This window comes from Rhinolophus ferrumequinum, chromosome 11, assembly GCF_004115265.2.
Source record: "Rhinolophus ferrumequinum isolate MPI-CBG mRhiFer1 chromosome 11, mRhiFer1_v1.p, whole genome shotgun sequence".
In the NCBI taxonomy this organism is placed as follows: domain Eukaryota; kingdom Metazoa; phylum Chordata; class Mammalia; order Chiroptera; family Rhinolophidae; genus Rhinolophus; species Rhinolophus ferrumequinum.
The window spans coordinates 42,294,676-42,322,601 of record NC_046294.1 but is presented as its reverse complement, the minus strand read 5'-3'; the positions used below and the strand labels follow the sequence as shown (position 1 = coordinate 42,322,601).

The 27,926-nt window shown below is 35.5% G+C and overlaps 1 protein-coding gene across 7 annotated transcripts in view; it reads right to left on the bottom strand.

The window, feature by feature from the left end:
- Positions 1–27,926, bottom strand: part of SBF2 (SET binding factor 2) — a 401,342-nt gene that overhangs the window by 315,695 nt on the left and 57,721 nt on the right. For all 7 annotated transcript variants that reach the window (XM_033119785.1, XM_033119784.1, XM_033119786.1 and 4 more), the window contains exon 2: positions 26,849–26,934. In XM_033119785.1, the coding sequence (XP_032975676.1) occupies positions 26,849–26,934 (86 nt within the window). The remainder of the gene's footprint in view (positions 1–26,848; positions 26,935–27,926) is intronic.

Below are 27,926 nucleotides of genomic sequence, written 5' to 3'. Positions count from 1 at the left end.
ATATTTGTAGTATTTCTTTTTTATTTCTTTTTTCATTTCTTTGACCCATGGATTACTTAAAAACATATTGCTTTGTTTTCAAGTGTTTAAAGATTTTCCTGTTATTGATTTCTAGCTTGATTCCATTGTAGTCAGAAAATTCATTCTGTATGATTTCAATTGTTTTAAATTTTTCCAGGATACAAAATTTTTAACCTGAAAAATTATAGATTTATGGAATCTATAAATACTTATAGAACAATTCTATAAATGTTCACTAGATTCTATTGATTGACAGTACATACTTGCTGATTTTTCTGTCTAGTTGTTCTATCAATTGTTGAGAAAAGGATGTTGCAGTCTTTTAATTATAATTGTAGATTTGTCTGTTTCTCCTTTCACTTCTATCAGTTTTGCTTCACATTTTTGGAACTCTGTTGTTTGGTGCATACACATTTAAAATTGCTGACTTGTTGATGGATCAATACTTTCACCCTTATGTAATGTCCCTCTCCGTCCTGGTCACTTTTTTTTTTCTGAAGTCTGTTTAACCTGGTAATAATATAGCCACTCCTACTTTCTTTTGAATAACGTTTGCGGGGCATATTTTTCCATTATTTTTCTTTCAAACTACTTACTGGTATATTTGAAGTGAATTCACATAAACAGCATAAAATGGATCATGATTTTTTTTATCCACTGTGCCAGTATTAGTCTTTTAACTGGTATACCATTTACATTTAGTATAATTGTTTATATCATAGGACTTAAGTCTGCCATTTTATTTTTTGGTTTTTGTTTGTTCTGTTTTACATTTCTTTATTTTCTTTTTCCTCCTTTCTGTAGGTTACTTGAACACTTTCTTAGAATTCCATTTTGATTTATTTATAGTTCTTTTGAGTGTATTTTTATATAGATTTTTGTAGTAGTTGCTCTAAGTATTACATCATATATACCTAACATCAGAGTCAACTAATGTTGATACTTATCCAATTTGAGTGAAGTGTAGAAACTTCATCTCCTTTTATGTCCCTTTAGCAGCCTCCATTTACAATACAGTTATTTTAAATACATCCTCTACATAGACTGAGAACCACATCAGACCATGTTATACATTTTGCTTCAACTGAAAACATAATTAAAAAACCTCAAATGTTCCTAGTTTCCTTCTTTTAACAGTTACCTTTGGTTTTAGAGAAATTCCTTTAGTCATTCATGTGGGGTAGGTCTGCTGGTGAGAAATTCTGATGTGTTTTCTAACACCAACAACCAGTTCTCTGAAACCAAAACCAAGTGTCCAACAATTCAATTCAATTCTGACTCTAACTACCTGATGTTAACGGGGGACGGGGTAATAGAGTTCCCATGCCCTCTCCAAGCAGGCCACCCTCCCGGCAAGTTGATGTGTTCGCCAGCCTGGCAACTTTGAATCTCATTTTTCAAGAGTTCTTATAGAGCTCAATTTCTAGGCCTCCTCCCCTTTCTTGGAGGTTGGTAAGTGGGGCTGAGAGTTCCAACCTTCTAGTCACTTGGTTTTTCTGGCGAACAGCCCCAACCTGAGATTATCTGGAGTCCCCACCCTGAGTCACCTCAGTAGCATAAATTCAGGTGTGTTTCTTTATTCTCTCAGCCTCTAAATATATTTTAATCAAACCTTCGAGATACACATTTTGCTCAATTTATGAAAAATGGGTGCCATACAATTCATTTGACAAAATTAGTATTTGTCAAATGAGTTAAATTGGATTCACTTTCTACCAGAAAAGGTCTGAATTTATTTTTTAATTTAAATAATGTGTTAATATTTGTCTCTGTGACAATCAACTGTTTAACAAATTCTGAGATAAGGCTGGGAAAAGAAGGGTGGGGAAGGGCAGGAGGCTTAGAGATGACAGGACACTGAGGAAATTTGCTGCGCGGCTAAACATAGGTGCCCTCACATTCAATATTTCTTAACTGAATCTTTTATTTGCTTTGTTGTTAAAGAAGTCTTCTGGGAAGGATGCATTTTTCTGACATCAGTCAGGAGACAGAAGAGATGAAAATCTTAAAGAATCTCTGTTTGGGACCCTGGGACAACGCATCTGATTATGCATCTGGATACACACAAAATACTTTTGTCTTTTGTGAAGGAACAAAGGGGGCTATTGTTAAAGGGAAGGTGGGAAAGGGAACTACCCTAATATCAATATATATATTCTTAGAAGGATGAATTTGGGGAAAAAAACAGAAGTTGAGAATCTGAAAATGGATTTCTTTAAAACTATTCATGTATGAGTTACTCTTTGGAAAATCTTCATGTACTCCAGTGTAAGATTGGTAATTTGTCCATCAATTAGACTCTACTAAGAAATGAGTCTGGAAAACCATGTGAGAAACTAATTAACTCATATAATAAACAGTGTTAATGCAGAGGGAGATTATATTATAAGCTATTACTAATCAAGAAATTACATGTTTACATTTGGTTTGGAAAAAGGTGGAAACTATTGTTTTGGTTGCATCTGAGTACTAAAAAACTACTTATTTTTGGGAAAATGTTAAAATATTCACTTATTCAGTCTGTTAACTATTATTTACTAAGCACCTTATCATATACAAAGCACTGTGATAGGCCCAGGACCTCTGGGGGATCTAAAACTAAATCAGACATATTGCAGACTCTCCTGCAGCTTTTCTCTTGTGTTAGAACACTGCCATCTGATAGCACTTTCTGTGATTATGGAACTGTTTTGTCTCTGTAGTGTTAAAGATGGTAGCCACTAGATACACCAGGCTACTAAGCACTTGAAATGTGGCTAATGCAACAGAGGAACTGAGTTTTTTATTTTATTTATTTTTAATAATTTTAATTTATATACTCATATGTGGCTACTGCTAGAGGCTACCACATTAGAGTGTAGCATCAGATCATAATAAAGGTCCCTTGCACTTAGTACTATATGTTCCCAGTTTAAAGCTGTCCATGATTTGTCTGAATTTAAAGCAGATAAAAGAGGTGTGACTGGGATGGTTCCACCCTCACTACTGAGTGCCTACTGGATAATCGTATGGCTCCTACCCCGCAGGCCCATGTTAGCAGAAATACAAGTCAACTAACGCAGATGCTATCCAACAGATTCAGAAGGGGAGAAGAAATTCTTAGGTGTGATTTTTTTTGGGTAAGGGGCCTTTGAACATGTGAGTACAGGAGGTTAAAGTTACATTTCACATAACTTTATTTAAAGATGAGTAAAAAAGTCTGGGCTGTATATATTTTTATTGTGTGACAAATATAAAAATGCTTTTTTCCTTTTAACAAATATGAACTTAACTCTGTACCTATGAGTAAAAGCATAGAGTTCATGTAAGGGCTGCAGTATCATGTTCTGTATACAGAAGAGGTTTATTATAGTGTTTCCTGGTACTCAGGAAAGAACAGAATGCTGGGTTATTATAAATCATAAAGAACACTATAGCCTCTAAGTGGAGACTGTGCTCTAAATGGAAATATTTACAGGAACAAAAACTTAAAGAAGGTGGCAGTACACCAACTCTTTCCTTTGCAAACAATGCTTTTCGGGCTTGCTGGTTTTGTCCTCCTCTCTACCACCATCCCGTCCACTCTGGAGAAATGCAAATATCTAATGATTTTAGAACAAGAAAGAGATTTGGGTCCCTTAGCTAATGTAACAAGTATACTAATCTGGAAGGACTCTAGAAATCACCTTTTTCAAAACACATTAAAATTTTATTATTATCCATCAAACCAAGTCATCAAAATTGTAGCTAGCTTACCTCAAGCTTCTAATGACATGTGCTGCTTAATAAAATAGTAGACATCTTTTTGTCCTCAGATGAGTATCATAGCTTCAGAGCTCTCCTCACAAATACAAATAAGTGAAGGACTAGAAATCCCATCAGGAGGCAAATAAAGAAGAAACATGTATCCAGTTCTCCACTAAGACTCCTGACTGATATGTTCTCTCAAAAATAACCTTAAGCCAATCACTATCAACCTTATACAAAACTCGTATTCATCAAGAAACAATGCCATAAAGTTCTGACTTCTTGTAGCATTTGATGTAACCTCAGATTAGTGACAACAGAAGTAAAAGTTATTCATCCTCTTGAAGCTCTAACGCCTTGAAACTCTGCTCCTTTCCTTAAGAAACATCATCCTTTAAGACTTCAGCCTAGATTTCTCTCATTGCTGATACTGAAATTCTGAGAAGGAAGCACATACTGAAGTCATCATCGTTGGCAAAGGCAGAAACTGCACCATTTCTGAACACTTTAAACATTCCTCTTAGCAAAAAGCTTGGATAAGGATATTGTGACCTGAAATATTGTACAAAAGCTTCTAATTTCTGTGGGCAAAGAAGGGGCCCCACACTAAACCTGACAAGCTCAGGAGAGGCCTGCGTGGTGGGCCTTACTCAGAGACCAAAAGTAACCAACCACATAGGACAGTCTGAACATAAAAATTCCTAACTAATATCCGGTCATGCCAGGTAATCACAACCTAGGCCTGTAGCTTCCTTGACAAAGGTCAATCTTTATGTTAAGTGAGCCTGTCTTTTAGCATCTATGTTTTCCAAGATAACATACCCTTGGAAAGTCAAAGCGATCCTTTTTTCCAGACCCCTCAGGGCACACCCACATGACACCACAGAATCCCTCACTGTTATCATGTGCCCTGAATACCATCTCTATATGCTGTAAATGTCAATTACTAACTATCCTGTACACACCAGTGCAAAAGAAGTATGTGTTTCTCTGTTTTACTTTTTATCCAATCTCACAGATTTCCCTGCTTTACTTTCTTTCGCCCTCTTTTTCTGCCACCAATGATTTCATGTAACCCTCCTTAGGTTTCCTCCTTTTAGTTTAATATATAAAATGAGCTGCAAAACTACCATTCTCTGGAGCATTTTCTCAATCCCTTGAGATTTTGCTTCCGGGCAATTGCTCTCAGTGTGGCTCAGATAAACTCATTAAAATTCTCTAGAGATGTGGACATTTCTTACATGACATTTCTTATCATGCATCTACTCTTTACATGTAAATTAATTTCTGTATCTGCTAGAGATTTGGGAATGCGATTTGGCTTTGTATTTTCCACTATTTAAGGGGACTATGTCAGGTCCTTCTGTAACATGAAAGTAGTGTGAGGCATGTCACTCACACCTATTTTAAAAATTAAGATTATTGTAGAAAGCCTCTTACATCAAACAAAGCCACAATTTCTAAGAATAACAACCTTGTTTTCCAAAACTAGTTGTACTGGATCAAAACATTTTTCCTTCTACCTACTCAAATTCTAAAGGTCGTATTATGCTACTTCAAAAAGAAAAAAAAAAAGAGCTTCTGGTATAACTGGCATGCAGTCATTATTCACTACAAAAATTACTTCTTCTGCTATGTGAATATCATAAATAACAGACTATAATCTATAAAGCCATTGACTACTTAGCACTTCCACTACCAACCACATTAAACTTGTAGACTGATTTTAATTAACCAATACAACTATTTCACTAGCCAGAGGTTTCAGGAAGTATTTGTATTCAGAATTTATTTTGACTATGTTAAGACTGTTTACAAATTGAGATATCTCCAAAGAAAATAATGGTCTCAAAAAACGGCACCACTTGGCAATGCAATGATAGGATGTATAATTGATACAAACAGCCATAGGGAATCATTCTGTAAAATTCAGATTGAACTCATAGGGGTAGGTACTATTAAGAAGACACCAAATATGTATCCAGACATGAAATATTCTGTCTGCTACAAGCCAGTAGTCTCATGAGAGCAGTCCCCTTCTTAAATTATTACTAATTCCACCCTCTCCTTGGTTACTCTATAAAACATTGATGGGCCCCCATCTTGACCCCTTGCAATTAATTAGGCACTGCAGTCTTTAGTCACTTAAATAAATTTTTGCCTGTAAAGGAAGATTAAAGAAAGGCGTAGCAGGAAAAAATCTGCTAGCCCCCAGTGACAGAATCCCATATGAAACAATATGCAATGAATGAAAATAACACTAGTTATTACTCCTGTTCTGAAATAACCCATAAAAACACTCAAACAATTAATAAAGTCAGATGTTATTTTTCAAATTACAAAATTTACAAGAGCTATGCTCCTGGCACAAAGTGTGCGACAAATGTTTGCTGAGTAAACACGTATAAGTATAAATGAACTTAAGACACATTCCAGTAAGTTAGATGACGTAAGAGAAAAAGTTCCACAGTCATTTTGTATATGATCTTCTATACTCAAAAAATCTTTATGGTCCCATTGCACACAGAAAAACATTTACACTTTTATGTTTGAATTTTAAACATAATGAAGTATTAAGAGCCATACAATTGGGCCTTACTACCTTTGCAACTTTCTCTTCTGTTATGATTTAACATTAATCCAAATCCAAAATAAATCCTGAGCTTCAGGCAACTTAACATCCTATCTCAGGACTTTTGTTAAAGCAATACAAATTCCTTTTCTCTTTAGCATGTTCAAGTTCCACTATGTTCCAATTACTCTTGCTTCATAATCAACAATCCCAAAATGTAGTAGCTTATATTAAGCATGATTTTATTATACTCACTGAGTCTGTGGATCAGAAATTCGGATTGTGCAAGGACAGAACACTATTCTCATTCTTTGACCAAATATCAACATAGAAGATTAAGATCAACAGATTAAGATTAGTTATTGGTGAAGAATAGGATTACTGATGGAAGAGGGAGTGTTTAAATGGAAATTTAATAATTTAACATTGAAATTTATTTTAAGTTAACTGAAATACTTTAAAATTTGTTTCAAAAAAATAAATTTAAGTGTTAACTACATTGATCTGTTTTGTTTAAATAATGAAATATATTTTATTGAATAAAACTATCCAGACTACAAAAGCTATTTTTTAAGCAATTCAGCAGGAAATATTTCACCTTGGAAATAATGGATCATCTGTTTTAATTCTACTTTAAAACATGTCCCACATTTCCACCTGGATAAAACACTTCAGATTTAAAAAATACTTCAAGGAAAAACATTTATAAATATGGCAGGTATAAGATGGAGGCATTTAGTTTTTGGTGTTTCCCCGCCCCAAGTCTGTATTAAAAGGTCAAGTGCTAAGTAAAAACAAGAACAGGCATGAAATAGGAGGGTAAATAACCAAATAAGGATAAAGGCAGAACTGGAGCAATTACCTAATGTATTAAATTCACAATCACACATGACTTAAACCTTCTGGAATTGGGGTGTAATCATTATAGAAACATCAGTCAGCATTTCTTGTAAGACTCCTAGATAACTCAAGGGTTCCTCCCAACTTTCTATGCTAAAGGTTGACATGCATCTCTCTTGGATGAGAACATTTATATTTTATCATCAAATCTTATATTCTGATACACATCATCTCTAACCTTCAAGGACCCAATGACATTTGAAAATATCTGTATTCAATTATGCATACACATACCATACTTAACATCTCCAAACATGTCCATAATATAGTCCAAGCAATCCAGTTCTAAAGAGGTTCTGGAATGCTGACCAAAAAATCCATTGGCATTTCTTTGCTCACCTAGCCCTCTTTCCTCTGCATCCTTCTTCTTCCATTGATTAGGTAAAAAGACCATAAGATTCCATATACCCATTGACTCCTTTCACTAAAATTTCTTTCCTCTAAGAAACAGCGCACCTAAAAGGGCTTTGAAATAATGGTAAAGTGCTATTCAAACGTTATTACTGAACAGAGCTTATCTTCTTGACTATAACAACAAATCACATTAATACAATTCAAAGTTTAAAGTTATGATAAAACAGTAGATAGAATGTCCTACAAATAATCATATTTTTTCTAAACAATCTAAAAATTTCAACTGCATCTTCTCCTGTAATAGAATAACTTTTCAACTGTCCTCGTAATTTTATTCTTCCCTGTCTACTGGTGTTTCCTCATTACAGGAACAGTTACAAATGAGGAAAACTGCCAAGCACTTTAAAGTGTTTATATCTTTTAAAAGATCCAACTTGTCAAGCCACCAGATCATTTGCTTTACTAAAAGTAACTGAGTATCACAGTTGGCCAGATAAAACCCATTTATATACAGAGTTCACTCTTCCAATTGCCAAAACTTTAAAAAAAAAAAATCTAAACTGAAATGATTGTAAAGTAGGCTTTTCCAATGTTAAAATATTCCTTGACACAAAAAAATATTCATCTAAATATTTTTAGATATAACATGTCTAAATTTTACCACAAATAAATGCCGGTTCTTGAGGCGTAACTGCAAACCACTAATCATCCACAACCACAACCCTAGACTCCTTTTCTAAAGATAAACAACAATTTTTCAAAGGTAAAAAATGCAAATTCTTTTATCTCATCTGATCAGCTGCTATTACTTATAAGCAAAACTGATTTAAATAACCTTCTCATGTCTTCTGTTTTGATTTTCCTTTTTTCACACGAGACACTCTTGGAGGTGTATAAGTCAATTCTGTGAAACACATCCAATGTCAAAGAGCATTCAAAAGCAGAAACACTGGGAAACCAGTAAAACGAAAAGACAACCTACAGAATGGGAGCAGATATTCTTCAGTTACATATCTGATAAGAGGTTAATATTCAAAATATATAAGGAACTCATACAATTTAATAACACCCCCCCAAAAAAACAATCCAATTAAAAAAATGGGCAGAGGACTCGAATAGACATTTCTCCAAACAGGACATACAACTAGCCAATAGATATAGCAAAAGATGCTCAACATCACTAATCATCAAGAAAATTCAAATTAAAACCACAATGAGATATCACCTCACATCTGTCAGCATGGCTATCATCAATAAATCAACAACCAAGTGTCAGCAAGGATATGGAGACAAGGGAATCCTTGTGTGCTGCTGGGGTGGGATTATATTGGTGCAGCTACTATGAAAAACAGTATGGAGGTTCCTAAAAAAATTAAAAATTTTTTGGTTAGACAGTTGGTTAGACAGTGAGCTCTTAACAAGGTTGCCAGTTCGTTTCTCACATGGGCCAGTTAGCTGCGCCCTCCACAACTAGATTGAGAACAATGGCTTGAGCTTGGAGCTGAGCCATTGGTGGGCAACTGGTTGGTTCAGTGGTTAAGAGCACAGTGCTCATATCACCAAGATCACCAGTTCGAGTTCCACATGGGCCAATGAGCTGCGCCTTCCACAACTAACTAGACTGAAAACAACAACTTGACTTGGAGCTGAGCTGAGCCCCCACAACTGGATTGGGGGAAGAAAAAAAAAAGACTTGACATCCTGGAAAAACATACTGTTCCCCAATATTCAATAATAATAATAATAATAATAAAAGAAGAACTACCATACAACGCAGGAATTCCATTTTGGGTATGTATCCTAAGAAATCCAAAACACTAATTTGAAAAGATACATGCATCCCTATGTTCACTGCAGCATTATTTATAACAGCCAAGATACGGAAGCAAACTAAGTGTCCACTGATAAATGAATGGATAAAGAAGATGTGGGACTTATATACAATGTAATATTACTCAGCCATAAAAAAAGAATGAAATCTTGCCATTTGCAACAACATGGATGGACCTAGTGGGTACTAAGTTAAGTGAAATAAGTCAGACAGAGAAAGACAAATACCATAGGATTTCATTTATATGTAGAATCTAAAAACAAAATAAACGAACAAACAAAACAGAAAAAAACTCATAGAGAGAACAAATTGATGGTCACCAGATGAGAGGAGGGTTGAGAGGATGGGTAAAGAAGGTGAAAAGGACTAAGAAGTGTAAATTGTCACTTACAAAAATAGTCAGAGGGATGTAAAGTACAGCATAGGAAACATAGTCAATAATATTGTAATAACTATGTATGGTGTAAGCTTATTGGGGTGATCACTTCATAAAGTATAAAATATCTAATAAGAGCCGGCCCAGTGGCTCAGGTGGTTGGAGCTCCATGATCCTAATGCCAAAGGCTGCCAGTTCGATTCCCACATGGGCCAGTGGGCTCTCAACCACAGGTTGCCTGTTCAACTCCTTGACTCCCACCAAGGGATGGTGGGCTGCTCCCCCTGCAACTAACAACGGCAACTGGCCCTGGAGCTGAGCTGTGTCCTCCACAACTACGAATGAAAGGACAACTTGACTTGGAAAAAAATCCTGGAAGTACACACTGTTCCCCAATAAAGTCCTGTTCCCCTTCCCCAATAAAAATCTTAAAAAAAGAAAGTCTAATAATGATATCATACACCTAAAACTGTACATCAACTGTAATTGGAAAATAAATTAATTAAAAATAAATGTTATTAAAAATAAAATATTTTTAAAGAATCAAAAAGATCTGTAATTACAGTAATAAAACATTTTCAAAGACCTTTTCCATCTCCCATTTCTCTAAAATAAACAGTAAGACTAACATGATTTAATAATTAAAACTACATAACTAATTTTCCATACCTTGGTTCTACAAATTTGAGAGGGTATAGAGGACAGGAATGGAAAGAGAATGAAGTCTCCTGGGGTTGCTTCAAATGAAGGAAATCACTAAGTTTTATACCAAAATCACAGTGTTATTTTGGAAAACATACGCTAATAATGTCAACAAGAGTCACAGCTAACACATAAAAACTACTACGTGGTAGGCACTGTTCTGAGCACTTTATGTGTATTAATTCATTGATTCTCACAATATTTTTATTCCTATTAGACTGATAACAAGAGGCAGAGAATCTTTGTACAATTTGCCCAAGATCACACGGTTTCTAAATGGAGGAGCCAGAATGAAAACTCAAGCAATCTGGTCCTGGAGTCCACGCTCTTCTTAATCACTTTACCAAATTATCTTTCTAGGTGTTAAAGTCATTTGGAGAGTCAAACTGGACAGAGCTGAAATTATTTCTACTTTCCCATTGTCCTGTCAAGGTACTGCTACTTTCCCAGTCACCCAAATTTAAATCTATGAAATAACTTTCAGCCCCTCAGTGCATTCCATATTCAATTAGTCATCCAACCAAACCCCGTTAGTTAAATATTCCATCTCCACTCCCATTGTCATCATCCTGGCGATTCTACAGCCAAAAACTGCAGCAGCTTTTCAAGAAGCCAATAACGCATGCCAACCTTATTAATAAAAGATCTTTTTCACATGAACTCCAGGTCTCTTATACCAGTTTTATGGGACATAATTATAAAAAAAATTTTTACATTTCCCCAAACAAGTTCTCCCTATTAATTTTAGTCCATCATTCCAGCCTATATATTAACTTTCCCTTCCAGATACATACCAAACACAAACTGGATAAGCAAAACTTTAAAATAATTTAAAAATGTATCAATCACATTCCCTATTCAAATGACACACAACGGCTTTAAAGTTTTAGTCCTGAAAATAAGATCTACAGGAAAGGAGGGTAGCTGAATCAAATGGAGTTTATAACCTTTAATTACACTTGGGAGTCGGGTGCTCTCACTTCAATTACCAGAATCATACTTACGTTACCCTCACGGAAGCACAGTGCTTCCTTTAATCCACTTTAGTTCCAACAGGTATCAATGAGACCGTTTGGAGACTTTAAAAGGACTTTACCAACTAGGGAGAACCAAACAGAAATAGAGGCCAAGAAGTACAAATTGGCAGTTACAAAAGAGTCACAGGGATGTAAAGGACAGCATAGGGAAGATAGTCAATAATATTGTAATAACTATGTATGGTGTCAAGGGGATACTAGATTTACCTGGGGATCACTTAGTAAGTTATACAAATGTCTAACCACTATGCTGTACACTTGAAAGTAATACAATATTGAATATAAACTGCAATTGAAATTTTTTAATTAAAAAATTGATTAATTAGTAAAAAGAAGCTCCACAACATTCCGCGTGGCACACGGTAAACCACAGTGCTCTCTAATCGTGTTCCCTTCTGCCACACAGAAGTGATTGCTTACACAGCACACCACGGTGAATCACAAGACTGCTCCCAGTGTGTCTCAGTGTCTCCACACACCACTGAGCCAGGTGGCACAGGGCATCACTTGGCAAGTCCCACACTCAGCAACCACAGCTCATTTGTTCTCAGCAATCATCAGTTCTAATCTTTTCCAAACCAGAGAGTCGCCCAAAGCCCTAGAACTACTCTGAAGGCCCCTCACATGGATTCCTTACTTCCTAGCTCCCTTTGTGCCAGGATGTGGGAAGAGAACTTCCTCTTGAGAGGCAGAAAGAAAGAATAGCTAATTCTGACCTATACCTTAACCCTCCTATTTTATTTGTTTTAAATCTGGAAGAAAAGACTCTTCTAGCTGTTTGGTAACTGACAATATGAATGACTTTAGTCAATTAGTGTACTTTTACCTCCACATATAAGGAGGTATCAAAAGGCTCAGGTGATCTGGTATTATAAAACACATCCCTGTTAGTATTTGAAAGTTGCCACAGGTATTAATCCAGTGTGATGTGGATGAGATTAACTTCACATTATCCGATGCCTTGTAATGTTTTCATATCCTTGTGGTACGTACTTCAGCCTACACCTGTAAAAATGACTGCCAGAGTTCATGGCTCCACTAGCAATAGCTGGCACTAGTCTCCAGTCTCCACTACAATCTGTTGCAAAGCTCACCAAAAATAATGTCCAAAGAGCTGCCAGTTAGAATTTCCTTTTGAAAAGCAGAAGGCAACTTAATTGAGATCCTAAACATACACTGGTATAGTATAACATCAAGTATTACATGGAACCAGATCCCCATCTTATTCATTTCAACTAAATTATGTGTCTGAAATCTCATCCTTAGTAGTATAATGTAATTAAATAGGGTGGTAAGATTCCATATTCTGCCCTGCATGTTCTAGAAAAACCAATTTTATTAGGTTGAGCCCTATCTTTGTAATTTAATGACATATAAACATTACAGAACCTCCAACTTTTGAAAAGAGAATTTGAATATGTATGTATTTTAATACAAATTTAGTGAGCAAGTTTTTGAGGGAAAAAAAGCATAGCATTTTCAAGTACAGTAACAACTGGAATATTAACCTGAATATTTCCAGTTAATGCTCTTATAAACTTGTGGAAAAGAACAAGACCATTGAATGTGATGTGTATAAGATTATGATGGTGAATATATAATATATACAAGAGCAAGTCCACCATCACTAAACAAATGCTATTACACTGACCATGAGGGCACGAGCTACATCTGTCTTATTTACTACTGCATTCCCAGCACCCAACACATTGTCCAGAACCTACCAGGCACTAAGAAAATACTTAAGGATGAATCGTATTTAATATAAGATAAAGCTACATGGCCACTTGGCAAAGGTACGTATACAAACTGATTTAATCACCAAAACTTGACCAGAAAACCTTTCTAGCCCCTTCCAAAATCTAAGATTCCGTAACATTTTCATCACTACCCTGGTGAAGATTTTAAATGAGCATCACATTCTATTACTGGAAAGACCTTTAGAAAAATGTCTACAATAACTAGAGGCTGCATTATAACCTACCAGTCTTTTTATATAAATCTTTGTCAAGGATGGGGAAAAGGAAAAAAAACAGAGTGAAAGAGAATCACTAAATATTATTGATCTTAAAGGACAAATTAACTTTATATATTTCTATATTTAGAAACTAGGCAATGATATTAATCTTAAAATAATGACCAAGTCTATGAGTTGTATTAAACCAATAAACCATTAAATGCTGTATTACATATGCTAACAAATAATTAGGGAGAAAAAGCCCCTAATATCAAAAGTACATAAAATCATTTTTTTTTTACAAATCCTAACTTGAAAAGTCCTGTATCAATTAAGCAATTTCTCAGTTACAGGACTAATTTAAAAATAAATAGAATTTTTATATTTGCATTTAACTTGCTTTAATGATAAACTGCAAATATGTGACTCTACATCTCTCTACCCTGTTCTTTGTACTTGTATGGAATACAAATATTTTTTGAAAATCTTGTATCATATACAAATAGGTTGTACATTAAATGTGTAACCTATGTGATTACAGAAAATTATAATCACGGTCATACACAACTCACATATCTGAATAATTCTTGGCTACTTTAAGCCAAGAAAGTAACATCCACCACTCTTCATATTAAAGATTATGTTCTTTAATAGTTTGGTAAGGTTAAAAGTATATAGTTACAATTTGTTTAATAATATCAAAAATAAGCTTTTAAAGCGACCCCATTTGCTGTCTTTAGATTATTTGGCAAGCAGCAACAGATAACTGGTTGCCTTGATTGTTTACAAACTAATAGGCCACCACTGTTCCTATCACTGCTCTATTATTTTTTCACAGTACTTACCACTGCTCCTGTACTACATATTTCTTACTCGTTACAGTTAGTGCCAGTATCTCTCCACTAGAAATTTAAGTTCTAAGACACAGATTTTATCTGGTTCACTGTCATATCTTCAACACCCATCCCAGTGCTTGACACATAGTAAACACTCAATAAGTATCTGTTAAATGACATTAAATCCCTGCTAAATTTTCAAAATGGCTATAAATATTAAAGTGAAAGTCTGGAAAAATGAGCAACCTATAAAAAAAAAAATTGTGTTTTTCCTAAGTACTCACAAGCCAGCTCCCTAATGATCTTTTTCTAAAAAAATCAGCACTGATCTATACACAGAGGGTGCCCAAAAAATGTAGACACATTTTAAGAAAGGAAAAAACTGTATTAAAATTGTAATATTCAATATATACTGATAACAAAACATGAATACACGCCATGTGTATACATTCTTTTTGGCACCCCGAGTATATTGTTTTCAGTTTCTAGATTCCACCTCTGTCCCTTTTTCATGTTTGGGAAATAAATCTTCACTTTTAATAACAGCATCACATCATTCTGCTTAAAGTTGTCACTGTTCTGTGAGACAAAATTACAGCTATTATATAGGTAGAACAATAGTAATATAAGTAAATATTTATGTAAATTTTAAAAGCACCTTTCAGAAATTTTAAAGAGGCCACATTCAGTTTAACAGTTGGTGGAATGAGTAGAAAATATTACTTATGAACAGAGAGCCTTCCTGTGCCTCTTTTCAACTCAGAACATGTCTCTTCTTCCATTTACCTGGCCTGTCAGAAAGTAAAGCATTTAAACCACAATCCCGGGTTCTACCTCATCTTATTTATCAGTACAGTCGCTGCCTGGGGAAAGAGCCCAGTGGACCTTAAACAATGAAAACCACAATTAATTCACAAATTGATAGCACTTCTCATGTAAGTTTTATTGCTGTTTATTCCTCTTTCCAAAGTACATAGTACTGAATACTACCCTTAATAAAATCTTTTAGTCAGTTATGAACCCAAGAGTAGAATCCAAGTTTTTCATTACAACACTATGGCTGTCATAATCAAAGTTGTTCCTGAATTCACACGTACCATAGGAGCTCCTTATAACTACAAATACAGTCTTCCCTCAGTATCCTCAGGGGATTGGTTCCAGGACCCTCAGATGCTCAAGTCCCTTATATAAAATGGCGTATTGTTTGCATTTAACCTCCACATATTCTCTTCTATACTTTAAATCATCTCTGGATTACTTGTATTATAATAACTAATGCAACGAAAATCCTATGTACATGTTCAGTACAGACACTACCATTGTAGGCCTAACTACTTAGTACACGTCAGCAACAACGTAACATTTTTATTGACTATTTTCCATCCATGGTTGGTTGAATCCGTGGATGTAGAATCCATGGATGCAGAGCCCATGGATATGGAACCCATAGATACGGAGGGCTAACTGTATGGTCTAGCTTTGGAAGAAATAAAAGCTACCAACTCCTTAATTACCACAGATTTGTATCCTTAGACACTTCTGATTTTAGTATTAAAACACTTTTCTAATGCTTTCTGATGCTAGTTAAACCTTCCTAAGTAGAATAAGACTTACCCTGTTAATTTTTTTAAAAGTAGCAGGGAAAAAATCCATCTAACACAAAGAATAGAACATTTTTAGTTTTAGAAAAGCTTTAGCAGAGAGCCAAATACCAGGATTTTATTATCATCACTGCCAATTGTTTTATGACCTTGGCAAGTTATTTAATCTCTCGATTTCAATATTCAATTTTTAGCATGAATGGAGATGAATTTTAGGACTTAAAATAAATTTAACTTACCTAAAACTCTCAGTTTTCTTTTTAGCTTTCCAAATCTTCAATTTACACGAGTTTTCCCAACTTTTGAAATGAACTGTCTAAATTTCACATACATTTCAGATTCTGGATAATTCTTAGCCTAAATTTAAGTATCTTTAAGTTATCTAGAATTAGCTGTTTAAAGAAATAAACTTCACTAAAGATGTATTATCTTTAAGATTAACTTAAGAAATATTGACCCTATTTTTATCTTTTATTATATTTAAGGCGATTTCAGAATTGTTCCTACCATCCCCCTTCATGGACACATTTCAGTGTACCACAATAGTAAACTACTGCTTACATAAGTACAAGCTACATAGAAATACTTCCAATTAATACATATGTATATAACTTCAAGGCACTTGTTAAAAATAAGGAAAATCTAGTGATGATAAAATTTGTCATAATAGTGACAAAGCCACATCACTGGAAATTTTATAGCTGATTAATAAATTTTTAATTCTCAAACATTAAAAAACTTTTCTTCAACAACTACACATATTTGTGTTTTGTCACCTTAGTAACACTCTCCCCCTAAAATTTTGTATATTGGTGATATTAGTGACTTTTTAATAGACACAGAAGTACCACTAGAGGCCACTAAATACTTCACTTTTTAAAATTGACACTTGTATAAGTTATAAGGAGATGACGATGCACAATAATATCCGTCACTGTAAAAGTCCTACATGAATACTCAAAGCACAATAAAAACTCAAGCAAAAAGATGTGAACATATTTCATGCAGTAAATAGGATGTCTGGATTACCAAAGACCTTGATTAGACCAAGAACTGGGGAGGGGGAGGAATGGGTACTATCAAAATATCATTCCTTATATACCTTCAAAAATGGATTATATAACCTAGGTTAATGTTTTCTCTAAATAGCTGTTGCCATTTATAATCGAATTATATATCTACATATAGGTCTATATACTGATACAGACAGATAAACAAAATCCCAGACTTCAGTATTCTTTCCTCCATATCACAGTCTTTCACATATAATAATGTTTTTATATCTAAAGTTGGCTACCATCTATAGCAATTAAAACCTTGATAAAGAAGTTCTATTGTCAGTCATCCCACAGATTTGAATATACCCAAAATTCTGGTTTGAAGAGGAAAACCTGGCTCAACAGAAGAAGTAACACCTGAGAAAACTTTGTCTGAGTTCCTAGGGGAACTGTAACTAGTCTCCCATGTCCCCTCATTTCTTCCAGTGTCTCCTCCTCATTAAAGGTAAATAGCAAAAAGCAAAGAGCTCAAGTAGCATCCAGAGATTCTGTAGAGTCAAGTGAAATCTACAAAACAAAATGGGACTTTTTGTTATCTGACTATCCATCTTTTTTGCATGATGATACACTAGTTTTCAAGGGTTTTCAAGTACCCAGGGAACCTTTATTAGTCATGCTTTTGGCATTCTACCTAAAGTCTTTGCTTAAAGAAAGGTCGCAAAGATGTTCTTGTAAGTTTTCTTTTAAAACCTTTATAGTTTTAGCTTTTATATTTAGTCTATGATCCATTTCAGATTAATTTTTCTGTATGGTGTAAGGCAAGGCCAAGGCTAATTTCTTTCCAAATGGATACTCAGTTGTTCCGGCACCATTTGTTGAAAACCCTATCTTTTCCACAACTGAATTACCGTGGCAACTCAACTGAAAATAATTTACCATACATGTGTGGGTTTGCTTCCAGACTGCTGCGTGGATCTTCATGTCTATCCTTAAGCCAACACCACAATGGTATACTGAGCTGTACAGTATGTCTTGAAACCCGGTAGTGCAAGTCTTCCAACTTTGTTCTTTCTTCTCCAAATTGTTTTGGCTATTTGCTATACAATAGGTCTTTTATTCATTCATTCATGTCACTGCATAAAGCCCTATCTCATACTTTCCTAAAAAAAAACTGTTAAAAAGTATCAGAAGTACAAATGGCTGACAAGCACATGAAAAGATGCTAACATCGTTAATCAGTAGGGAAATGCAAATCAAAACCACAGTGAGATAGCACTTCACACCTGTTATGGTGGCTACTGTTTAAAAAAATAATAACAACAGCAAGTGTTGGTAAGATGTGAAAAAAATTACATTGTTGTGCACTGTTGGTGGGAATGTAAACTTGTACAGCTGCTATGCACAACTTAAGGAATAATAGTTCCTTAAGAAATTGAAAATATAATTACTGTATGATCAGCAATTTCACTTCTGGATATATACCCCAAAAAAATGAAAGCAGGAGCTTGATATTTGTACACACATCCATAGTGGCATTCATCACAATAGCCAAAAGGTGGAAGCAACCCAAATATCCACTGACGTGACTGGATAAACAAAATGTGGTTTATACACACAATATTATTCAGCCGTAAAAGGGAAGAAAATTCTGATATGAGAGTATGCTGCAACATGGATGAACTTTGAGGACATTAGGCCAAGTGAAATAAGCCATCACTAAAAGACAAATACTGCATGATTCCATTTCCATGAAGTACCTAGAATAGTCCAAGTCAAAGATACAGATAGTAGTCAAATTTATAGGCCCCTAGTGTTTGACCAGAGCTGTTTACTGGGTATAGAGTTTCACTTTTGCAAAATGAAAAAGTTCTGGAGACTGGTTACAGAACAGTGTGAATGTACTTAACACTACTGAAAAGTACACTTGAAAATGGTAATGGAAAAGATACCAAACTATGGACTAGCTCAGTCTGAGACATGTAGGCAATACAGTTAGAGCACAGGGATTGCAGAAAAGGACAATCGAAGGCATGATTAAGATTCAAGTACAAAACACTGACAGAATAGTCATATCACCACTTTCCAGAGAAAACAAAACACCAAAAAAACTGAATCCTATAGAAAGTCTGTAGTAAGGGGACCACAAAAATAATAAAAAATGGAAGAAGAACTAACTAAACCTGAAAGAAAAAATTCAGATGATGATGACTGTGTTGATTTTTCTCTAACACCAAATGTGTGAGTTTTTTCCAACACCAACTACCATGTTTCCCTGAAAATAAGACCTAGCCGGACAATCAGCTCTAGTGCGTCTTTTGGAGCAAAAATTAAAATAAGACCAGATATTACATTAATTTTTGCTCCAAAAGACGCACTAGAGCTGATTGCCCGGCTAGATCTTATTTTCGGAGAAACACGGTAGGTACCCAACAATTTAATTCAATTCTGCCACTAACTACCCTGAATTAGCATAAACCCCACAGGGCAAGGGCTCAGGAGTCAGCCCCACAAGACTACCCTCATTTCAGATTTCCAGCTGCAAATGGGGTACATCCAGGATACCCACACTTCCGTGCATACTACAAATTCAAGAGTGCACACAACTGCCGCCCTCAGATTTAATTTGCTAGAACAACTCACAGAACTCAGGAAAACACTTTACTTACATTTAACAGTTTCTTATGAAGGATACAACTCGGGAACAGCCAAATTGAAGAGATGTATAAAGCAGGATGTGGAGGGAGGGGGCAGTGCAAAGCCTCCAGGCCTTCGCCAAGCACACTACCTTCTCAGCATGTCAGTGTTCACCAACTTGGAAGATCTCCGAATCCCTTCATGTAGGGGTTTTTAGTAACGTTTCATAGGTAGGCATGATTGAGTAAATCATTGGCCATTAGTGACCAAACTCAATCTCCTGCCCCTTTGCCCGCCACAGTGGGACTGAAATTTCTAACCCTCTAATCAGTGGTTGGTTTCTCTGCCATATCAGCCCCCTTCCTGAAACTACCTAGACCCCTAAACCCATAGTCCTCTCATTAGCATACAGAAGATAGTAAATTCCAAAGGTTTCAGGAGCTTTTTGCCAGGAACTAAATAAGATAGTGACTAAGTATTTATTTTTTAGTATGCCACAAAGCCTGAATTTGTGATGTCAAAAAAATAAAGTGGTCAAAGAAAATGAAGACAAGGCACAGATCTTTGAATTCAGCAAGAACACTGTGGCAGAGTAAAGCTAGTCGGGCACTAAATCACTTTCACTTTTCTGTTAGGCACACTTCTAAGGCTTTATTTGCCCAACTCCCATTACAGTTAACTGTTCTGTATGGTTGATTTGTGATTAATGGAACAGAACAGAAGTGATGCATTCAGCCTCCCAGGCCTATCCCACAAAACCCACCTGTACTGTACTATCCTCCATGCTTTCTCTTACTACTCTGTCAACTGGATGTTGATGTCCATCGTGACCCTGAGGACCACACTGTAAAGGTGACAAAACCCACTCCCTAATTAGACTTCATGCAAATCAAAAGGAAAAAATTTCTATCATGCTAGCCACTAAGATTTCAAGGTCTATCTATCATAACAATTAGGAGTATAATAGCAAAACCAGCTCAAACTGGTCTTATTCTGTTTCTAACAAGATGAATTGCTTTTCAGAGACAACAGGCCAAAACCACAGGTCATGCTGTCAAAGCATGCACAGAGGAAAGCAATTTGACCTCCTGTTACCCCTGGAACCAAAGTCTTATGCACCTGCCACCACAGAACCCAAGGACCTGGATGGACATGACCAGAACTTGAACACCAGAACCCTTTCAGAAGCGAAGGGTCCGCTGTCCAGGAAGATCCGATTCTGAAGCCCTTTACCACCTTACCATAAATGTCCAAGTTCCAAAGAAGCTCTCCAATCAAAACCTGTCCTGGCAGCACTTCCACATTATCAGCCTGTTCCCCCAAAGCCCTAAAACTTGCCGCTAACTCGAGATCGAAGAGACAGATTTGAGGCTTGCCTCCTGTCTCCTAGCCATTCAATTTCACAATAAAGCCTCTAATTTTCTCAAAAGCTGATGTCATAGTATTGGCATCCATGCAAGTCAGGCAGCAAGCCCTTGCTCCTTAACAGTGTTACCTTAACGAATTCAGAAAAAAATTAATGAACTTCAACTCTGTAATTTCAGAATGGAGAGGACATAAACTATACTTCAGAATAAACCCGAGATGTGGGTGAGATGGGTGTACGACATGAATGAGAGTGGATGGCAAGAAATCATAACATTACAGTTTATTCAAATGTTAACAGACAATCAAGTGCCTGATAAAAGCCCAGCAGGAAAAGTAGTATTATCAAAAAAGGTAAATTAACTTTGCTCAAGGTTTTAAAAATCCAGATCCCATAGTCTTTCCACTGTACCACACTAGTCTCCTAGAGAAATGGAGACAGCAAATGAAGACGGATCATTTGAAACATTTTATAGTACAGAAGAAATAGGATAATACCTAACAGAGATAAAGTCAAGGAAAGTTTTTTTTAGCTAATATTAAAGATACTCGGGATCTATGGAAGCAGAAGAGTGGGGGGGGGGGGGACTGGAGATTAAGAAGGATAGAATAACCATAGCGGTGATAAGACATGCGAGATAAGTAGCAATATTCCATGTGGTAATGAGGGCCAGGCTATATGCAAACATGACTTTGTAACAGGTTAGGCCTGTGTAGATCTACATCTTCCTTAGGAAACTGTCTATGGCCTCAAAGCACCAGATGCAGTAGAACCGCAGCATGGCACGAAAATCTTGTCTAAGGTGGTTCTGAGAACAGTGCTAAAGCAGCAGACCATGAAGACTGGGTAAGTGAAAGGTTCTCTAGCATAACCGAGACTATCGATACATTAGTAAAATAAGCAGAATTTTAAGTAACTTCAAGTCTAGTACACGACAGCAAACCATTTTAGTGAGCTTGGAGGAATGTGAGAAGAATAGCAAGACTGACTACACCCCATCTCAGACATGTTAAGAGAATCTACTATTTCAGATGCATCCTCTAGACTCTCTTAGGTTCCAACCTGCCACGTGGTTTTATTACTTCAAAGAGACAACTGTCTGGGAGGAGGAAACAAAAATGTAAGCTCAAAACACCACTTTCCAGGTTAAAACCCATTTATATCCACTTGCTTTGTTGTGAACATAACTTAAAAGGTCCTTTTGTAGTCCTTAGGATGACCTAAAGCCACGTCTCTATACTTCGTAGCAGTGTTGTTTTCAGACTCAACTCTACGCATAATCAAGTCCTTTCCCACGTCCTTCACAACTTCATCACCAAGCGCCCCACCTACTGCGCGCGGCACAGAGCCTTTAGATACTACCTAAGTATCTTCTATAATTACATTTTTATTTTTAGCTGACTTCTTGTATTTCTCAAATCCCTCTGTCTGGCAAATTATCCTGCCTATCTTTATTCTAAATAATTACACAGCTGGCTTATTATACTCACATGCAAGAACCAACATTTTTACCTATTATATTTCATCTTCTTAGATAAAGGGCCTATAACTCCAGCCTTTTAAAATCTTTGTGAACCCTGATTCTGTCATCCAATATGTTCATTACCTTTCTCAAACTCCTTTCATGCATATCCCTCTACAAAGAGGGGAGAAAAGTCTTTCATCCTTTCTGTACTCAGTTCCCTGACCCAATATGACCTAGTATTTATGTCTAGGTCAGAAGGATGACTGCTTTCTAATTTGTTGTAGTCAATGCATTCTAAACAACTTAAAGAATTAAAGCATCACATGGTACTTATACTTACTTCTCTGCCCACAAACAGCATCCTACACTAAGGCTATTTCTCCTATGTTACAACTGCAGAATGTTCCATAAAAGATTTTCTTCATTCTTCTCCCCAATCTATACTTACAATTACAGAAAACTGGATTCATACTGAAGGGAATTAAATCATTAGTCTATAAAGTAAATAACTGAACAAATTTCTTAAGAACCTCAAATTTAGAAATTCCAATTAAAAGCTTGTTCCTCTTTTACTTAAGCCACAACATCTTTTTAACACAGTACTTTGGTCTTCTAAAAAATATTAGATAGATCTACAAATATCCTAGTACAGACATTCTTAAGTAAAGATGTGGCTCATTTTTCTGAATTACAATATAAAAAAATTCACTTCTGAGACAGGGCGTCTTTAAAAAGAGGCAGTGCCAAAACAATACTATTTTGTTGATGTCCAAAACCTAGCCAATGAAAACATGTGTGTCCATAATCCAAAATAGACTGTTAGCCATAGAATGCTTCTGCAAAACAATTCTTAAATTTTCTTTGAAATATTGTCACTAAAATTAACTGCAACTTTATTTATATGACTGTCTGTGGTTTCCTCGTATGCCTAAAAAACACAAGAAAAAGATAAAAATATCTCAGAATTGGAAAAGTAGTCATTATGTTTGGTTTAGCTTATTTTCATATTTTTATTTTTAAATTCCATCCAAATTAAAGTTCAGCATTTCTCAATAGAAGAAAAGAAAAGAAAAGCAAGGCAATTTCTTTATATAAAAATGGAAAGAATAAATTCAGTATCCTCTAAATTAAATTTGGGATTTGACTTATCAGTGAATGAATGCCTATAATCTTCCCATAAAGTCAAAAAGTTCAGTCTTTAGATTGAACACAATTATCTTTCATTTAGAATTTAAATACATCAAATATATGTAGTCTGGGGAGGAGAAGTGAGAATAGAAAATAATTTCAATATAATATTATGGTCTGAATTCAGATTTATCCTCAGATAAAATAAATAAGTGAAGCTACTTTCTATCCAATAACACAGCATTCTTTTAACATTTCTAACCATCACTTCTTCGAAATTATAGAACCCTGTTTTCAGATCCTGCATTTACACTAAAATACAAATGCTATCCATAACTTAAACTGTTACTCTCAGAATATTCTTAGATCTTGGTTGAGACTAAGAGTCAAAAGACCTGAGTTTGAAACCTAGCTCTGCTGCGACTTAGCCATTAGATCCTAGGGAAATTTTTTAAACTTCCTAGTCCTCAGTTTCCTTATCTGTACATTAGATACACTACCATAAATCATCTAATTTATGTGAATTCATGACAGTCTATCAATTCTATACAACTGTTAGATACTAACATTAATGTTATATGCTAAAAGTTGTTCCACTACTACATTAAAAGGGATTAAGATTTTTTCCCCTGTAAATCATCAGAAAAGGGTCAATACCACCCTGGGATAAACAAACCACTTAGGGACGGAGCCAGATCACCTTCAGTCTAAGATTTTATCAGTCCTACCTCTGGTCTTGAAGCTACAGGAGTTACTCTAGGTTACATAGTATTTCACAGTTACTCAAGTTACTGCTGTTCATATGCAGAGCGTTGCGTGTCCCTAATACATGAAGTATAGCACAAAGCAATAAATAATTGAAAAGACAATGAAAATTTAACAATGATTCTATTGTTTTCAAATGGACTTTGATAGATATTAGATAAACAAATTTATTTTGTACTTGACACACAGCACAGTAAACATTAGAGGATCAGAACTGCTACTAACTATAGAAAAAGGAAAAAGAAATTTCCAACATAATCCAGCAGATCAAATATTCTTTAAATTGTAATCTAGCCCAAAAAAACCTTCAAATCCTTTGCTAAGAATCAGCCAAGAAGTCATCTAGGAAAATACCAGGTGAGGACAAATTCTGTCTACCTACTTGCATCTCCGATTCACCAATCAGCAACATATGACTCTACTTGTTATTAACAGACACGGATAGCACTTGAACTCAGGAGTGTCTATCATTCCAAGAAAAAAAATTTCTAAATAGTATAATTAATAAGTGTCTCTCCTTCAATACTGGAGAAACACCTAAGGCAACATAGTATCTGTTCCCTTGGCTTTCAAAACACAAAAATTATCCTCACAGCTAAATAGCTAGTACCAAATCATGATCTCTCTCTGCCCCAATAACTGTTCTTGAAATTCATATGGTGGTTCACTGTTCATCTTGTCAAAGTGATGGAGTTCACATCCCTCCATACTTTGATGTGATGGAAGTAAGAACTCACAGAAAGATCTAAAAGGTCCCCAGCAATGGAAATTTCCCCTTTCAGTCATCACTAAAAAGATGCTTAGAGTTTAAAAGTTTTAATAGTTCAAATAAATACCTAGTTATTCACACCGTAAGACCAATTACTAGTATTTGTAGGCATGTGGGGGAGAAATAAAAAGGAATTTAAAGGGCTCTGCAAAAAGTTATTTTTCCTTGGATCCTCATTCTTTCCCCATTTTTGTTTAATACCAAAATTCAAGATTTACCCTTTCTGTGGGTCTAAAGAACGCACAGCCTTTTTTACACAGTTAGGTTAAAACAATCAAAATTAGGAATTCAGTGATGTATCTTTTATCCTCAGTGAAGCAGAAATGGACAGTCATTAGCTAGAATGAGAAAATTCACAATTTTCAGCATCAGTTTTACTCTTAATGGGTATTTCTGATTCACGCTAACAAGAGAATGAATAATCCTTCCTCTTGGGCAGGTGCTGCAAGATGTCAAAAAAACAGCAACACTGACAACAGGAATAATAATAATAATCAACCAGCTACCTCATTTAACAAGCAGTTACTTTATGGAAGACCTTGTTCTAAGCATGTGTATTTTTAACCCATTTTATCTTTAAAAAACCCTATGAGATCAGTATTGTCATTATCCTCATTTTATAGATGAGGATTCTGCTCCACAAAGAAGTTAAGGAACTTGTCAAAAGTCATATCATACAGTTAGGATTTTAATACAAGCAGTCTCCTGCAGAGCCTGCACTCCTCACTATTGTATTACACAAATGTTCTCTCAACAAGAACTGCTTTGAAGAATACTTCTCATATGTCTGTGTATGTACACACACAAACACACACACACACACACACACACAGATTGCAGTATGTTCAAGAACCAAACTTTAGAGTCATATTGCTAAATGTGTTAGTGATCATCTTTCCAGGCCTTCATTTTACCACCATGGATCACCACCACCAGATAGAATGTCCGAGCCATCATAAATTATGCTCAACCATTGAATTCCTATAAAATAAAAATATTTTTTAGGACTATGTCAACCTCCGACAAAAATAAAGCAGTAGAATTGCACTATTATAAAGCAACCTAAACATCCTGTAGCTAAAAAGAAAGAACTTGATTTCTGATTTCAAGACCAACTCAACATGACTAGTTACCATTAAACAAACCTTTTGGTTTTTTGTCTGTTTTTGTTTGGTTTTCACCAAAACAATAATCCGGAAATTTTCAGAAAAAAATGTTAACAAATGGGGCGGCCCAATGGCTCAGTTGGTTACAGCCCGAGCTCTCAGCAACAAGGTTGCTGGTTCAATTCCCACATGGGATGGTGGGCTGCGCCCCCTGCAACTAAAGATTGAAAATGGCGACTGGACTTGGAGCTGAGCTGCGCCCTCCACAACTAGATTGAAGGACAACGACTTGGAGCTGATGGGCCCTGGAGAAACACACTGTTACCCAATATTCCCCAATAAAATTCATTTTTTTAAAAAATAGGTGAAACTAATTTTAAAAAAATGTAATAAATGTCATGATATACTATCACTAAAACTACTGGGCTAAAGAGACAGGAATTTTTCAGCTTCCCAAGCACATAAAGATCATCAATTTCATCTTTAATATTAGAGAGAAGTTTAAATGGAAAAAAGAACAGCAAAGCAGGTATTCCAGAATCAATGTCTTCAAAGGTTACTGTACTTGGGAGGGAAGGATTGTTTCTACTAACATGTTAGTTAAATTACCAAATTATTTAACAGTAACTATAATATAAATATAACCATAAATGTACATGAAAAGAAAAGTATCATTATAAAAGTACAATAATGCAACAACTTACCAATTCAATTCCCTGTGGAAAAGGTGTATCATCCCAGTCCTTCTGTGGAAATCTCTGGATTATTTTCCCCAGACCTGCTCCTGACCCTAGTAACAAAATCAAAGTAAATTTAAGTTATAGGGTATTTAAAAAATCTGAATACTCATTATAGTAATACTTATTTCTAAATGAATATTAGTTGAATAAATTGATATACTGATTAAACATTTTCAAGTTTTAAAGCGCATAAAAATATCTACCTTCTAAACACAATACTGAAATGACAGGCAATCCCTATCCTATAGATTCTCAAGAGTGACATACGTGAAAAGCTAAGAAAAATAGACCAAGGCATTGAAATTTAGAGTCTCCATCATACCATGGAAGTAACTACCTTTATTTTCAATAAGGAAAACAACCTTCTCAAGTATCTCACGTTGAAATTTTCAAAGAACAATGCAATTTTCAGTGACAAATGAAACGGTACTGTTAGCACTAAGCTTCAGTTATGGGTTATAAAGACTGTTTTGAGTAAAACAAAGATTTTTAAAGTGTCCTGGGAACTTGACCATTGTCTAGGCAAGGTTTCTCAACATCAGCACTACTGACCTTTGGGGCCAGATGTAATTCTTTGTTGTATGTTTGGGGGGAGGTGGGAGGGAGCCCCTGTCCTGTGCATTGTAGGATGTGCATTGTAGCCTCAACCCACCAGATGCTAGTAGCACCTTACCACCAAGTCCTTACAATCAAAATTGTCTCCAGACATTGCCAAATGTCCTCTGGCAGGGACAAAACTGCCCCTGGTTGAAAACCGCTGGTCAGTATCATTACAATAGGGGTGAATAAATTTTTTCAAATTAGTGTTTTGGATTTCTCTGGATAGAATATCGAGAAAAAGAATGGATCGACTTTTGCTTGAACACTATGGATAAAATCTGTGAGTAATTTGAGGATGCAAAGTGTATGTTTGACCTAAACTGCTTTTTGCTATACTTTTTTTTTTTCATAAATTTTATTGGAGAATATTGGGAACAGTGTGTTTCTCCAGGGCCCATCAGCTCCAAGTCTTGTCCTTCAATCTAGTTGTGGAGGGCGCAGC